The sequence below is a fragment of the Panthera tigris genome, chromosome D2 (assembly GCF_018350195.1).
Source record: "Panthera tigris isolate Pti1 chromosome D2, P.tigris_Pti1_mat1.1, whole genome shotgun sequence".
In the NCBI taxonomy this organism is placed as follows: Eukaryota; Metazoa; Chordata; class Mammalia; order Carnivora; family Felidae; genus Panthera; species Panthera tigris.
In genome coordinates this window covers 24,482,938-24,496,585 of record NC_056670.1, presented here as the reverse complement: position 1 = coordinate 24,496,585, position 13,648 = coordinate 24,482,938, and the positions used below count along the sequence as shown (strand labels likewise).

General features: G+C 36.8%; 1 protein-coding gene across 7 annotated transcripts in view; it reads left to right on the top strand.

Moving 5' to 3' along the window:
* The window catches only part of JMJD1C (jumonji domain containing 1C), a 263,036-nt gene that overhangs the window by 37,803 nt on the left and 211,585 nt on the right, over window positions 1-13,648 (top strand). Inside the window, exon 2 of one of the 7 annotated variants that reach the window (XM_042961155.1) lies at window positions 6,833-6,881. The exons of 5 other annotated variants lie outside the window; for them this stretch is intronic. In XM_042961155.1, the coding sequence (XP_042817089.1) occupies window positions 6,833-6,881 (49 nt within the window). Of the gene's footprint in view, window positions 1-6,832; window positions 6,882-13,648 lie in introns of those variants that run through there. One more of the 7 variants, XM_042961152.1, reaches the window with a different exon arrangement.

Genomic DNA, 13,648 nt, shown 5'->3' with positions numbered 1-13,648 from the left:
GGTTTTTATCCGGAGTGGATTTGTACTCTGTCAGATACTTTTTTTGCATCTATCCTTTCTTTTGTTGATGTGTTGTATCATGTTGATTGACTTGTGAATACTGAACCAGTCTTGAATCTTGGGAATAAATCCAACTTAATTGTGGTGAATGATTTTCTTTTTCTTTTTCTTTTTTTTTTTTTAAGATTTTATTTTTAACTGATCTCTACACCCAAACGTGGGCCCAGACCCACAACCCTGAGATCAAGAGTTGCATGCTCCACTGACTGAGCCAGCCAGGTGTCCCTCTGAAAGATTTTCTTAGTGTGTTGTGAGATTTCGTTTGCTAATATTTTGTTGAGAATTTTTGCATCTATGTTCATTAGATATACTGGCCTGTAGTTCCCGGTTTTTTTGTGGTAACTTTATGTGGTTTTGGTATCAGGGTAATGCTAACCTCATAGGATGAATTTGGGAGTTTTCCTTGCTCTTCTATTTTTTGGGATAGTTTGAGGAGAATAGGTATTAACCCGTCTTTAAATGTTTGGTAGCATTCACCCGTGAAACCTTCTGGTCCTAGACTTTTGTTTGTTGGGAGTTTTTGATTACTGATTCAATTTTATTGCTGGTAATCAGTCTGTTTGAATTTTCTGTCTCTTGCTTCAGTTTTGGTAAGTTACATGTTTCTAGGAATTTATCCATTTCTTGTAGGTTGTCCAATTTGTTGGCATATAAGTTTTCATAATATTCTCCTACAATCTTTTGTATTTTTGTGGTTTAAGTTGTTATTTCTCCTCTTTCATTTCTGATTTTGTTTTACTGAATTTTGTCTCCTTTTTTGTGATGAGTCTAGCTAGAGGTTTATCAGTTTTGTTGATCTTTTCAAAGAACTAGCTCCTTGTTTTATTGATCTGTTCCATTGTTGTTGTTGTTGTTGTTGTTTTAGTTTCTGTATTATTTATTTGTGCCCTAGTCTTTATTATTTCCTTCCTTGTGCTGGGTGATTTGTTTTGTTTTGTTTTGTTTTGTTTTAGCTCCCTTACATGTAAGGTTAGGTTTTTATTTGGGATTTTTCTTTCTTCTTGAGATAGGCCAGTGTTGCTACAAACTTCTCTCTTAGAACCACTTTTGCTGCATCCCAAAGATTTTGGACTGGTGTGTTTTCATTTTCATTTCTTTCCATGTAATTTTTGATTTCTTCTTTGATTTCTTGGTTGACCCATTCATTGTTTAGTGGCATATTATTTAACCTCCAAATATTTGTGCTCTTTTCAAGTGTGTGTGTGTGTGTGTGTGTGTGTGTGTGTGTGTGTGTGTGTGTGTGTGGTTGACTTCTAGTTTCATAGCATTGTGGTCAGAAAAGATGCATGGTATGACTTTGATCTTTTTGAATTTGTTCAGTCTTGTTTTGTGGCCTAATATGTGATCTGTTCTGGAGAGTATTCCATGTGCATTTGAGAAGAATGTGTATTCTGCTGTTTTCAGATGGAATATTCAGAATATATCTGTTAAATTCATCTGGTTCAGCCACTGTTTACTTGTTGATTTTCTGTTTAGAGGGTGGCTGGCCAGGGAAGATCCACAAAGTGTGCATGGGCGGGGCACGCAGTTTTAACAAAGTATGCACAGGTCTTTTCTGGGACGGGTCCTCCACCACCAGATTGAGATCTCATAAAGCACAGGGCTCTGGAGATGTGTTGGCAAGGTTTGGGCTAGTCTTCCAGGTGAGGGACCTGCAGCTCTGGGACTGAGGCAAGTGTAACTGTAAAGAGCGGATCCACCAAAGTTTGGGGGGCGGGGCTTGGTTTCAGCAAGTTAAGTAATTGAATGTTGGTGTGCTGATTCCTGCAGGTGGCTGTTGTGTTTAATGTTGGGGGGCAGGGGAGGGAAATGGCGCCTACCAGCTCCTTTGTTCCTCGAGGCATCTCCCACTGATTTCTGCCCCTTTGGGACAGGCTTTCAGGTTAGTAAATAACTTTCCCTCCCATATGCTCTAGGCCTTTTTTCAAACTACTGCTTCTATGCTATATCTCTATGGGCTGTTGTACTCTCTTTAATGGTAGGTACTCAGCTTCCTATTGCCTTAATTGCTTTTGTGTCTTTCAGTCCTTACGGAACATGTCTCCCATTTTTTATATGGCCCTTGGTATTTGCAGTGGTTCCCAAGTTCTCCGATACCATCAATTTCTTACCTCTTCACATACTCTTCTTACCTTTAGGAACATTGAACCTTTTTATTTTCTTGGTACATTATTACTTTACAAATGTTAGCTTATGTTAGACTAAGTTGAGATTAATGAAAGATGTGTTGATATAGGAAAGATTCATAGTTGTGTTGAGCTGTGGATGCTTTTTTGTTCATTACCAAGTTCATTTAACAAGTAATTTCCTGGGTACCAGAGCCATGAAGTGCATGTGATAAAATTTGTGCCTGGGTGAAAGCATGTTGTTTTTATGTCATAGACTTTTGGGGTCATTCATAAATGGTTAAAACATACTAAATCAAGAATAGTTAGGCCTATTGCTCCATTGATTTCTTTGGTAGATATTTGACAGTACTTCCAGGCATTCAGAAAGGGGGTTATGAGACTTTTTACTATTTCCAGAGGGTAAGATAGTTCCTTATGTGATTCCCCCTGCCCCCAACCCCTGTTATTCAGACAGTATTTATTGATGACATATTGTGTGCCAGGTACTATGTTCCTAAACATCCCAGCTACAGTTCTGTCAGGCTTAGAGCATTCTGTCTGTGGTATTTTCATATGTAAGAAGATTACAAGTTACAAGTGGTTTCTCGATGGCCATTCTTTTGAAATGCTAACAATACTTATTAAACTTTAGGAATTCCTGAAATTAACATGCATGAGAGGGAACATTTAAAAAAGAAGATATAAAAGTTGTTTCCATGGGTACCTGGGTGGTTCAGTGGGTGGTTGAGCATACAACTTTTGATTTCAGGCTCAGGTCATGATCTCACAGTTCATGGGATCCAGCACCACATCTGCTGTCAGCACAGAGCCTGCTTGGGATTCTCTCCCTCTCCCTCTCCCTCTCCCTCTCCCTCTCCCTCTCCCTCTCCCTCTCCCTCTCCCTCTCCCTCTCCCTCTCCCTCTCCCTCTCCCTCTCCCTCTCCCTCTCCCTCTCCCTCTCCCTCTCCCTCTCCCTCTCCCTCTCCCTCTCCCTCTCCCTCTCCCTCTCCCTCTCCCTCTCCCTCTCCCTCTCCCTCTCCCTCTCCCTCTCCCTCTCCCTCTCCCTCTCCCTCTCCCTCTCCCTCTCCCTCTCCCTCTCCCTCTCCCTCTCCCTCTCCCTCTCCCTCTCCCTCTCCCTCTCCCTCTCCCTCTCCCTCTCCCTCTCCCTCTCCCTCTCCCTCTCCCTCTCCCTCTCCCTCTCCCTCTCCCTCTCCCTCTCCCTCTCCCTCTCCCTCTCCCTCTCCCTCTCCCTCTCCCTCTCCCTCTCCCTCTCCCTCTCCCTCTCCCTCTCCCTCTCCCTCTCCCTCTCCCTCTCCCTCTCCCTCTCCCTCTCCCTCTCCCTCTCCCTCTCCCTCTCCCTCTCCCTCCCCCCTCCCCCCTCCCCCCTCCCCCCTCCCCCCTCCCCCCTCCCCTGCTCATGCTGGCTCTCTCTCTCAAAATAAACATTTTTTAAAAAATAAGTAAATGAAAATTGTTTTTCTAAAATATCAAGATTAGATAAAAAATGTAAAAACTAGATAAACCTGTATCCTACCATACTTATGATAAAATTATAATTTTGATTAGATGGATACCTGATATTTATATTATCATGACGTATAAACACTGTTTTTGGTTGCCTACTTACTATATATTGACTTAATCTGGGGGGAGATATTTTATATATTACATAGTAATAGTCCTGCATTTCCTTTATTTAGTTTCCAATGTACTTGTCACTAATTTAATTACAGAGTCCTCAAATTATGTGAAGTATTTTTAGTACATTCAAGTATGTATATTAGGTATCCTATCCATTTTATCTTCTTTATGTAATCTTTTCTGGTGACTTTATATGTGGACTCTCCAGACCTCTTGTAATCTTGTTTTGCCATCATACTGGTATTTCTTTTTTTTCTTTTTCTTTTTTTTTAAATTGGATTCTTATCCTGTATTCCATGTCTTGGTTTATTCTCTAATATTGGTGGAATATATCATTCATTAATCTCTTTAAAAAGTATTGCCTGCTGGGGCACCTGGCTAGCTCAGTTGGTAGAGTGCAGAGCATACAACTCTTGGCCTCAGGGTCATAAGTTCAAGGCCCATGTTGGGTATGTAGCCTACTTAAAAAAAGAGAAAAAAAAAAAAAAAGATGGCCTGTCTGCACATTTTTTGGTGGCCTGTTCATTTGAAAGGGTCTATATATTTTTTTTTTAAGACTTTATTTTTTCAAGTAATCTCTACATTCAACATCAGGCTTGAATTTACAACCCTGAGGTGAAGAGTCACATGCTGTACCGACTGAGCCAGCCACACTCCCTGAAAGGATCTGTGTTTTAAGCTCAAACTTGACTCATATGTGAGTGGATATAGAATTCTAGATTAGAGATTGGAAGTGACTTTTCCTCAAAATTTTGAAAGCACTCATGTATTGTCTTCCAGATTCTGTTGTTGCTTTGAGAAGTCATGCAACTTTACTTTTTAATCTTTTATATGAAAGAAGTATGTGGGATCTTCTCTTTTAATTGTGCTTTGAAATTATACAATGACATTCCTAGATGTACATCTCTTCATCTGAATGCTTATTAGCTTTTTAGGAGTTACTTTTTAGTTTGGGAACTTTGAGTTTCAGTTCTGGGAAATCTTGAATTGTTTCTTTTTGTTTTTTTTTTTTCCTCTCTCTCTTTTTTCCAGAACTTTTGTTTGGGATATGGGACCCCATTGGTCCCCTTTTTATCATATCTTTTCTCTCCTATATTGTATTTGTTCTGGTTAGTGGGGAAATTTTTACAAGTCTGTATTCTTTTTTTTAATGTTTTTATTTATTTTTGAGAGAGAGAGAAAGAGGCAGAATATGAGTGGGGGAGGGGTAGAGAGAGAGTGAGACACAGAATCCAAAGCAGTCTTCAGGCTCTGAGCTGTAAGTACAGAGCCTGACTTAGAGCTGGAACCCACAAACTGTGAGATCATGACCTGACACAAAGTCAGATGCTTAACCAACCGAGCTACCCAGGCGCCCCTACAACTTTATATTGTAAACCTTCTATTGAGTTTTTTTCATTTCTTCCATCACAGTTTAATTTCCTAAAATGTTTTTGTTTTCCCGCAAAGTTATTTTTTGATAACTTCCTATTTCTGTATTTTGATTGTTACATTTATCTTATTGAGAATATTAATATTAAGGTTTTGTTTTCTTCTCCCTTCAGAATCTTGTCGTCTTCCAGTTACTTTTTTCTCTATGTGTAATTTAGTTCCTGTGTTTTAAATTTGACATTTTCCTCACATGAAATATATGATGATTCTTTCTGACTTCTCAGATTTAGTAGTTTAACACTTAAAAAGTACACTGGGAACTCTGGGCCACATGAGCAAGTTTTGGTAACTGTATTTTATAGTTTGGAGATCATGCTGCTTTTTTAGGAAACATCTAATGTCTGTATATTTAGCTATGTTGTATGTTAAACTGCTCCAGTTTCCCAGAGGTATCTACCAATCTTTTCCTTCTCAAAGTTTGTACCTATTGAGGTAAACAAACAAAACTAGGTGTTGCAGGAGGGGTTTGGTTCTCAGCATATTTCAGAATGTAAACTTCCACTTGATTTTCCTGTCAGTAGTAATCTCTGCCTTCAGTTTGCTTTAATATATGCTCCTCTATTCAGAGACCCTGTAATAACCTTTTTCTAGGAGAAAAACCTCCCTTTTCTACAAAGAGAGAAAGGAGGCAGTTGCTAGCCATGAAGAGATCTGTGTGTCTAGCTGCTGCTTAAACAGACAGTATCATTCTTGGTAGCCCTACTTTCCTGTCAACCAATATTGAGCCATTGTCGGTTTCTGTCTTATAAATTGGAGTGTTTATCAGCTTTCCCAAATTTTGACCTTAGCTTAGCCTTCTTTTATTTCATGAAGTCGACTATCACTACTATTGCTATTATTTTAATATTAGTTGATTCTGCTCATTTTTCCAGTCTGTTGAAATTTTTTGGAATCTTAATTTTATCATCCAGTGTGTTATTTTCCTTTGCATCCTATTGAGTCAGCTAAGTATCTTGATTGAAGTGTGAGGTTAGAGCCCTATGCATTACTTTTGAAGGCATTCAATCAGTTTTACTTTAGTTCTTGGTTAATACTGTAAATTATGTTTTTTTAATCCAGCTATGAGTTTATATATTTTTTCTTTCATTCAAAAGTATATTCAGGATCTTTTTCTACAATATTATAATTTTAAAAATTTAGTGTATTAGTTACACTAGCCTCCCTAAAAAGAAGAACTTTATCAATGAAGAAAAAATTTAGGATCACTGTAGTGAAATAAAATTTGCTCTTGGTGTGACCTTTTTCTTTTTTAGTGCTTATAATCCAACTTGTAAATAACAATTTTTGTACTTTGGATATAGATCAACATAAATGGATTGTCAAGAGCCTTTTCAACTCAAGGGTCTTTCTTTGATAAATAATTTTCTTAAAAAAAAAGTTTCTCCATTTCCCAAACCAGTGCATTTTAGAACTTATTTTCCTATGATGTTTTACATATTACACACATTAGAGTTGCATGTCTAATTCAGACCTGTAGACAGCAGTGTAGGCAAAAACTAATTTAAAAAGTTAGCTAGGTATTCTCTTACTGTCTTCTTTTCTCATTTCAACTTCATTTACTTTTTAACTATGTTTCTTCTACCTTTTCCAGTTTTCTACTCAATTCTCCTTGGTGGAGAAGATGGATGCAAAAGAGGAGGTGTGAGTAGTTCTTTATTCTCTCTGCATCTGTTAACATTACATCATCTTTCCCATGCAGTATTCTTGTTTCTTCTTAGTTCGTCCTCTTACATTTATACAACCAGTAGGCTTGTTTGGTTTTCCTTTGTATTACTTATAAAATTTAGTCTATTCTGCAATATTATAAATAAGGTTTATGATATTAATTCATATATATTAGTTACATTTCCCTCCTTCCATTATTTATATATGTCCTTTAAAATCAGAAAACTCTGTAATAGCCATATTGTTTCTCTCACTCATCAACTTCATTTATTCAGTACACTGACATTTATTAAATTCCCCAGGTATTTTAGGTCCTGAGAAATAAGATATTGATATTACTTTTACTAATAGAATTCATACTTTCATAGGTAATATCTCCCATTTCTTACTAGAATTATCCATATTTATACAATTAAAAACTGTAACTTTGCTTTTTGGCCTCCCATCCACATTGTTGAATACTCTCTTCCTTTTGAGCAGTGTGTGATATTGCAAAAGTAGACTCAGGTTTGAGTTCTGGCTCTGCCAAATGTTAACTGTGTGATATTGGATAAATCACTCAGTCTTTCTGGGTTTTACCTCTCTCAACTATAAAATGTATGTAATATCTACTTTGTTGGGTGAATTGAGAGAATTTAGATGTAAAAATGAAAGAATGTATATACATATATTATGTAAAAATTGAATTTAAGGATCCATACTGTGGTATTTTTATAAGGATTACTGTCTAGATATTTATTGCAATGCTTTTGAAATATGATTGTAAGTCTCTTTGGAAATAAGAACTATATCATATTGATCCTGATCCATTGCAACTAATAAATAGCAATGACTCATACTTTTGGATTGAATTTCCTAAAAAACAGACCTAGAACAAGTGTTAATGTAGTTGCTGTTTCTTTTCATATCTATGTACTGCCTCTTGGTCACAATTCTGATATAACAATGACAAATATGTGTGCACCTGACAGTATAACTTCAAAATACATGAAGCAGAATTTTACAGAAATATATAAATTACATATAGGCAACTTTACAGCCATAGTTGGAAATTTTAACACTCTTCCCAAAGCGTTGGTAGAACAACTACATAAAAAACCAGCAAAGACATTGAAGATTTGAAAAACATCATCATTCATCTTGATTTAATTGACATTTATATAGCACTACATTTCATGCTGTAATAATACATGTTATTTTCAAGTGCGCATGGTATATTCATCAAAAGAGACCATATGCTGGGTCACGAAACAATTCTAAATAAATTTAAAAGGAAATAATACAGGACTATTTTCTTGAACCATAGTGGAGTTAAATAAGAAATTAATAACAGTATGATGGCTAGGGGAAAAATTCAAATGTTTGGGTATTAAACAGTACGCTTGTAGACAATTTGTGGGTCAAAGAAGAAAAGGGAAATTAAACATTTTGAACTGAATGATAATGAAAATGCAGTATATCAGAATGTGTAGTTGCATCTTCAGGGTTGAGAGAGAAATTTATATCTTTAAATGCTTCTATTAGAAAAGAAGGAACCTGGGGCGCCTGGGTGGCTCAGTTGGTTAAGCGTCCGACTTCGGCTCAGGTCATGATCTCACGGTCCGTGAGTTCAAGCCCCGCGTCGGGCTCTGTGCTGACAGCTCAGAGCCTGGAGCCCATTTCAGATTCTGTGTCTCCCTCTCTCTCTACCCCTCCCCTGTTCATACTCTGTCTCTCTCTGTCTCAAAAATAAACGTTAAAAAAAAAAATTAAAAAAAAAAAAAGGAAAGAAGGAACCTAAAAATCAGTGACCCAAGGGTTTACCTTAAGAGAGAAAAAGAAATGCAAATAAAACCCAAACTAAGAACAAGGCAGGAAATAAAAATAAGATTAGATCAATGAAATAGCATATAAATGTGAATAAAACTGCCCTTAGGTGATAATCTTCATCAGATTCTTTCTCCCCTATCCTTTTTTTTTATATAAATTTTTTTCTTAATATCTGTTTATTTTTGAGAGAGAGCGAGTGAGTGCACAAGCTGGGGAGGGGCGGGAGTCGGGGGAGGTAGGCAGAGGATCTGAAGCTGGCTCTGCTCTGACAGCTGTGAGTCTGATGGGCTCAGACCCACAAACCGTGAGATCATGACCTGAGCTGAAGTCAGACCCCCAACTGACTGGGCCACCCAGGTGCTCCTCCCCGCACCCCCCCTTCTTTCAAATCAGCAACATATCCATTTGCTGAGACTGGAGGAATAGGCACTCTCTCACACATTGTCTATTGGAATACAAAATATTACAACCTTGTGTATTGGGAATTTGACAACATCTAGCTAAGTTAAATACTCATTTACTCTTTGATCTAGTAAATCTCCTAGGAATATATCTCAAACATAGATTGGCATAAATACAAAATGGCATGCACAAGGCTATATTCATTGTAGCACTGTCTAAATAGCAAAAGACTGAAAGGACACGGTATTCATCAGTAGGTTTCTGACTGAATAAAGTGTGGTTCATTTACCCAATAGAGTATTGTGTGGGTGTAAAAGCAAATGGGGAGCATCTTCTATGCCATGATGGCCAATACATATTATGCAGCAAAAGTAATAAGATATAGAAAAGTTCATAAAGAATGTTACTGTGTATCTAATTAAATATATGTGTGTGTGTGTACCTTTCTACTTTTATTTATTTTTTAAGAAGTTTTTAAAATTTTATTTTAAGTTTATTTATTTGGAGGGAGAGAGAGAATCCCAAGCAGGCTTCACACTGTCAGCACAGATCCCGATGCAGGGCTTGAACTCAAAAACCATGAGATCATGACCTGAGCCAAAACCAAGAGTTGTACACTTAACCGGCTGAGCCACCCAGCCACCCCGTCTACTTTTATTTTTTAAATTTAGGAATTAATAAAAAAAACTAACCCATTTTAGGGAACAAGGATAGAGGGAATAGCTAAAGTTCTATGAATATACAGTACCTTGATTTCTAGGTATGATTTTGAAACTATGTAAATGTACATAATTCTAAAACAAGTTTTAATCATTAAAAAAAAAAACAACAAAAAAAAACTAGGGATGCCTGGGTGGCTCAGTTGGTTGAGCATCCATCTCTTGATTTTAGCTCAGGTCGTGGTCTCATGGTTCAGGAGACAGAATCCTGCATCGGAATCTGTGGGGAGTGCAGACCCTGCCTGGGATTCTCTCTCTTCTCTCTCTCTGCCCCTTCCCCCGCTTGCTCGCTCTCTCTCAAAATAAATAAACTTAAAAAACTAAAAGTGAAAGCAAAATGAAACAAAGAAGCCTAAGTGGTATAATTATAGGAAGGAACTATTTTAAGTGACTTTAAAACAAGTAATTTGATTATACATGCCTGGTGGATTATACCCTGAAGATATAAGAACAATATAAAAACCTTATATGGTTTTCATTAATCATAGTGTTGGTATTATTATTCCTAAACTGTTGTATGTATATTGTACAACAAGGCAAATGAATTTGTGTTGATGGCATTGTATAACAAGAATTACAGTATGGGAGAAGAAAGACATAGAAATATAAGAACAACACAATTTAAAAAAAATACTATAGAAGTTTTTCAGTATCAAGTCATACTATTATCACTATGTAAGGTCTAGATCGATAAAATGACAAACCCAGGAGTAATGAGCACTCCTTAGAATCCAGACTGTTGTCTCTGAGTAATGCTGATTCCCGTTGAAAAGTACAATGTTCCTTGGGTATGTGGTTGGTTTCAGGTTTGGGTCAGGAGATGGATAAGATGATCCTGGAATATTTTGTTATACCAGAAGCAAGAAAGCTGTTAAAGACTGCTAAGTCCGTGTCTAAAAGACTCAGAAACTAATTGAAGAGTCTCTCATTGGTCAAGATGGGAAAATTTGACACTAATAGAAATAACCAACTGCAGTTAATTTGAAGCATACTACATTTATTTAAATCCAAAAGTTTGTAATGATCCCTCCCCTAAAAAATGTGTTCTCATTGTTTACCATTCTGGGAGGTTAGGATACCAACTCATTTTTTTTCAAAAACTCTTAAAAAACAAGCATTTATTCTTTTCTAAACAAACTACCTTTTGGAAACCAAAGATTTGATGAGAATTTTCACTTAATAGGCACATTACAGATAGTAAATAATGAAGGAATAATAAAAGTAGAATGTCACTTTTTTGTAGCTCTCAATGAAATGTATTTAGGCATTGTTCATCATTGGCTGTTATTATCACAGATACAAGGCAATATGTGTATGCCCCTTAATGAAAAACACAGTACCGTGTATGAGGTTGTCTTCTTTATCAATTCTGAATTTGATTAAGACTCTAACTTCGACAATTACAAAAAATTACATGGACAGAGAAACATGTTTAAAAATGTCACAGGGTTATAGTCCACAAAATACAGATACTTGAAGACTACATGGGACAAGCGACTTCATTTCTTTAACAAAGAAGTTTCAGGAGGAAAAGAGGTAAATGAAACCTTATAGATAAAAAGAAATGTAAATTTCATGTCAATGAGTTGGAATATGTGGTACTACTATGATCTTAATTTGAACAAATGGAAAAGGAAAAAAAGGCCCATGCTGGGAAACTTGAATGCTGACTGATAATGGATTAATAATTTTTTTTTTTTTTTAGTTGAAACAAGATTGACCATGAGATAAACATTGTTGAAGCTGGGTAATGGGCACATGGGAATCCATTATGTTATTGTCTCTACAAAAAATTAGATTTTTCAAAATAGCTTTTCATATATAAGCATACCTCTCAGATATTGTGGGTTCAGTTCTAGATCACTACAATAAAGTAGATACTGCAATACAATGAATCCAATGAAGTTTTTGGTTTCCCAGTGCATATAAAAGTTATGTTTACTTTATAGTCTAGTAAGTGTGTAATAGCATTATGTCTTAAAAAAAAAAAAACAATGTATTGCCTTAATTTTAAAACACTTTATTGCTAAAAAAATGCCTACCATCATGTGAGCTTTTAGGTAGTTATCTTTTTGCTGGTAGAGGGTCTTGCCTTGTTGTTGATGGTTGCTGACTGATAGGTGGTGATTCCTGAAGGTTGGGTGACTGTGGCAATTTCTTAAGGTAATGAAATTTGCTGCATTTATTGACCCTTTCAGGAATGATTTCTCTAACATGTGATATTGTTTGATAACAGTTTACTGATTGTAGAACTTCTTTCAGAATTGAAGTCCTCTCAAACCCTGCTGTTGTTTTCTTAACTAGGTTCATGAATATCCTAAATCCTTTGTTGTCATTTCAGTAATCTTCACAGCTTCTTCACCAGGAGTATATAACAACTCAAGAAACTACTTTGCTTATCCATAAGAAGCAACCCCTCATTCATTCAGTTTTATCAGGAGATTGCAGCAATTCAGTCCCATTGTCAGGTTTCCCTTGTAAGTTCTTTTTGTTTCTGCCACATCTGCAGTTAACTTCTTCAGGTGAAGTCTTGAGCCCCTCAAAGTCATCCATGAGGGTTGGAATCAACTTCTTCTAAACTCCTGTTAATGTTGATATTTTGACCTCTTTCCATAAATCACAGATGTATTTAATGGCATCTAGAATGGTGAATCCTTTCCAGGTTTTCCATTTACTTGTTTAGATTCATGAGAGCAATCATCATCTGTGGCAGCTATAGCCTTATGAAATGTATTTCTTAAATAGTAAGACTTGAAAGTCAAATTGACTCCTGGATTTTATGTTAACAAGTATGAAAACAACATTAATCTGGTGTTTCTCCATTAGAGCTCTTGGATGACCAGGTTCATTGTCAGTGAACAGTAACATTTTGAAGGGAAATTTTTTTCTGAGCAGTAGGTCTCAATGAGTGGGCTTAAAATACAGTAAACCATGTTGTAAACAGATGTGCTATCATCCAGGCTGTTCCATTTATAGAGCACAGGCAAAGTAGATTTAGCATAATTTTTAAGGACCCTAAGATTTTCAGAATGGTAAATGAGCATTGGCTTCAATTTAGTCACTAGCTGCATTAGCCCCTAACACGAATCAGCCTGTTCTTGGAACCTTCTGTAGCTATGAAAGTCTTAGATGGCATCTTTACCAATAGAAGGCTGTTTTGCTTTCATTGAAAATCTGTTGTTTAGTGTAGCCACCTTCCTTAATTATCTTAGCTAGATCATCTTTAAACTTGCCATATTCCTCTACATTAGTTCTTGCTGCTTCCTTTATCTTGTACTTTTTTGTTATGACTACTTAAACCTCACGAACCAACCTCTGCAAGCTTCAAACTTGTCTTCTGCAGTTTCCTCACTTCTCTCAGCCTTAATTAGAGTTGAAGAGAGTTAGGGCCTTGCTCTGGATTAGGCTTTGGCTTAAGGGAATGTTGTAGCTGGTTTGATTTTCTATTCAGACCACTAAAACTTTCTTCATATCTGCAATTAAGGATGTTTTGCTCTATTGTTAATGTGTTCACTGGAGTGGCATTTTTATTAATTTCCTTCAGGAACTTTTCCTTCGCATTCACAACTTGGCTGACTGGCACAGGAGGTCTAGCTTTTGGCCTGTGCTGGTTTTCGGCTTTCTAGCTAAGCTTAATCACTTCAAACTTTTGATTTAAAGTGAGAGGTGAGGGGCGCCTGGGTAGCTCAGTTGGTTAAGTGTCCGACTTCTGCTCAGGTCATGATCTCAGTTTGTGAGTTCGAGCCCCGTGTCAGGCTCTGTGCTGACAGCTCAGAGCCTGGAGCTTGTTTCAGATTCTGTGTCTCCCTCTCT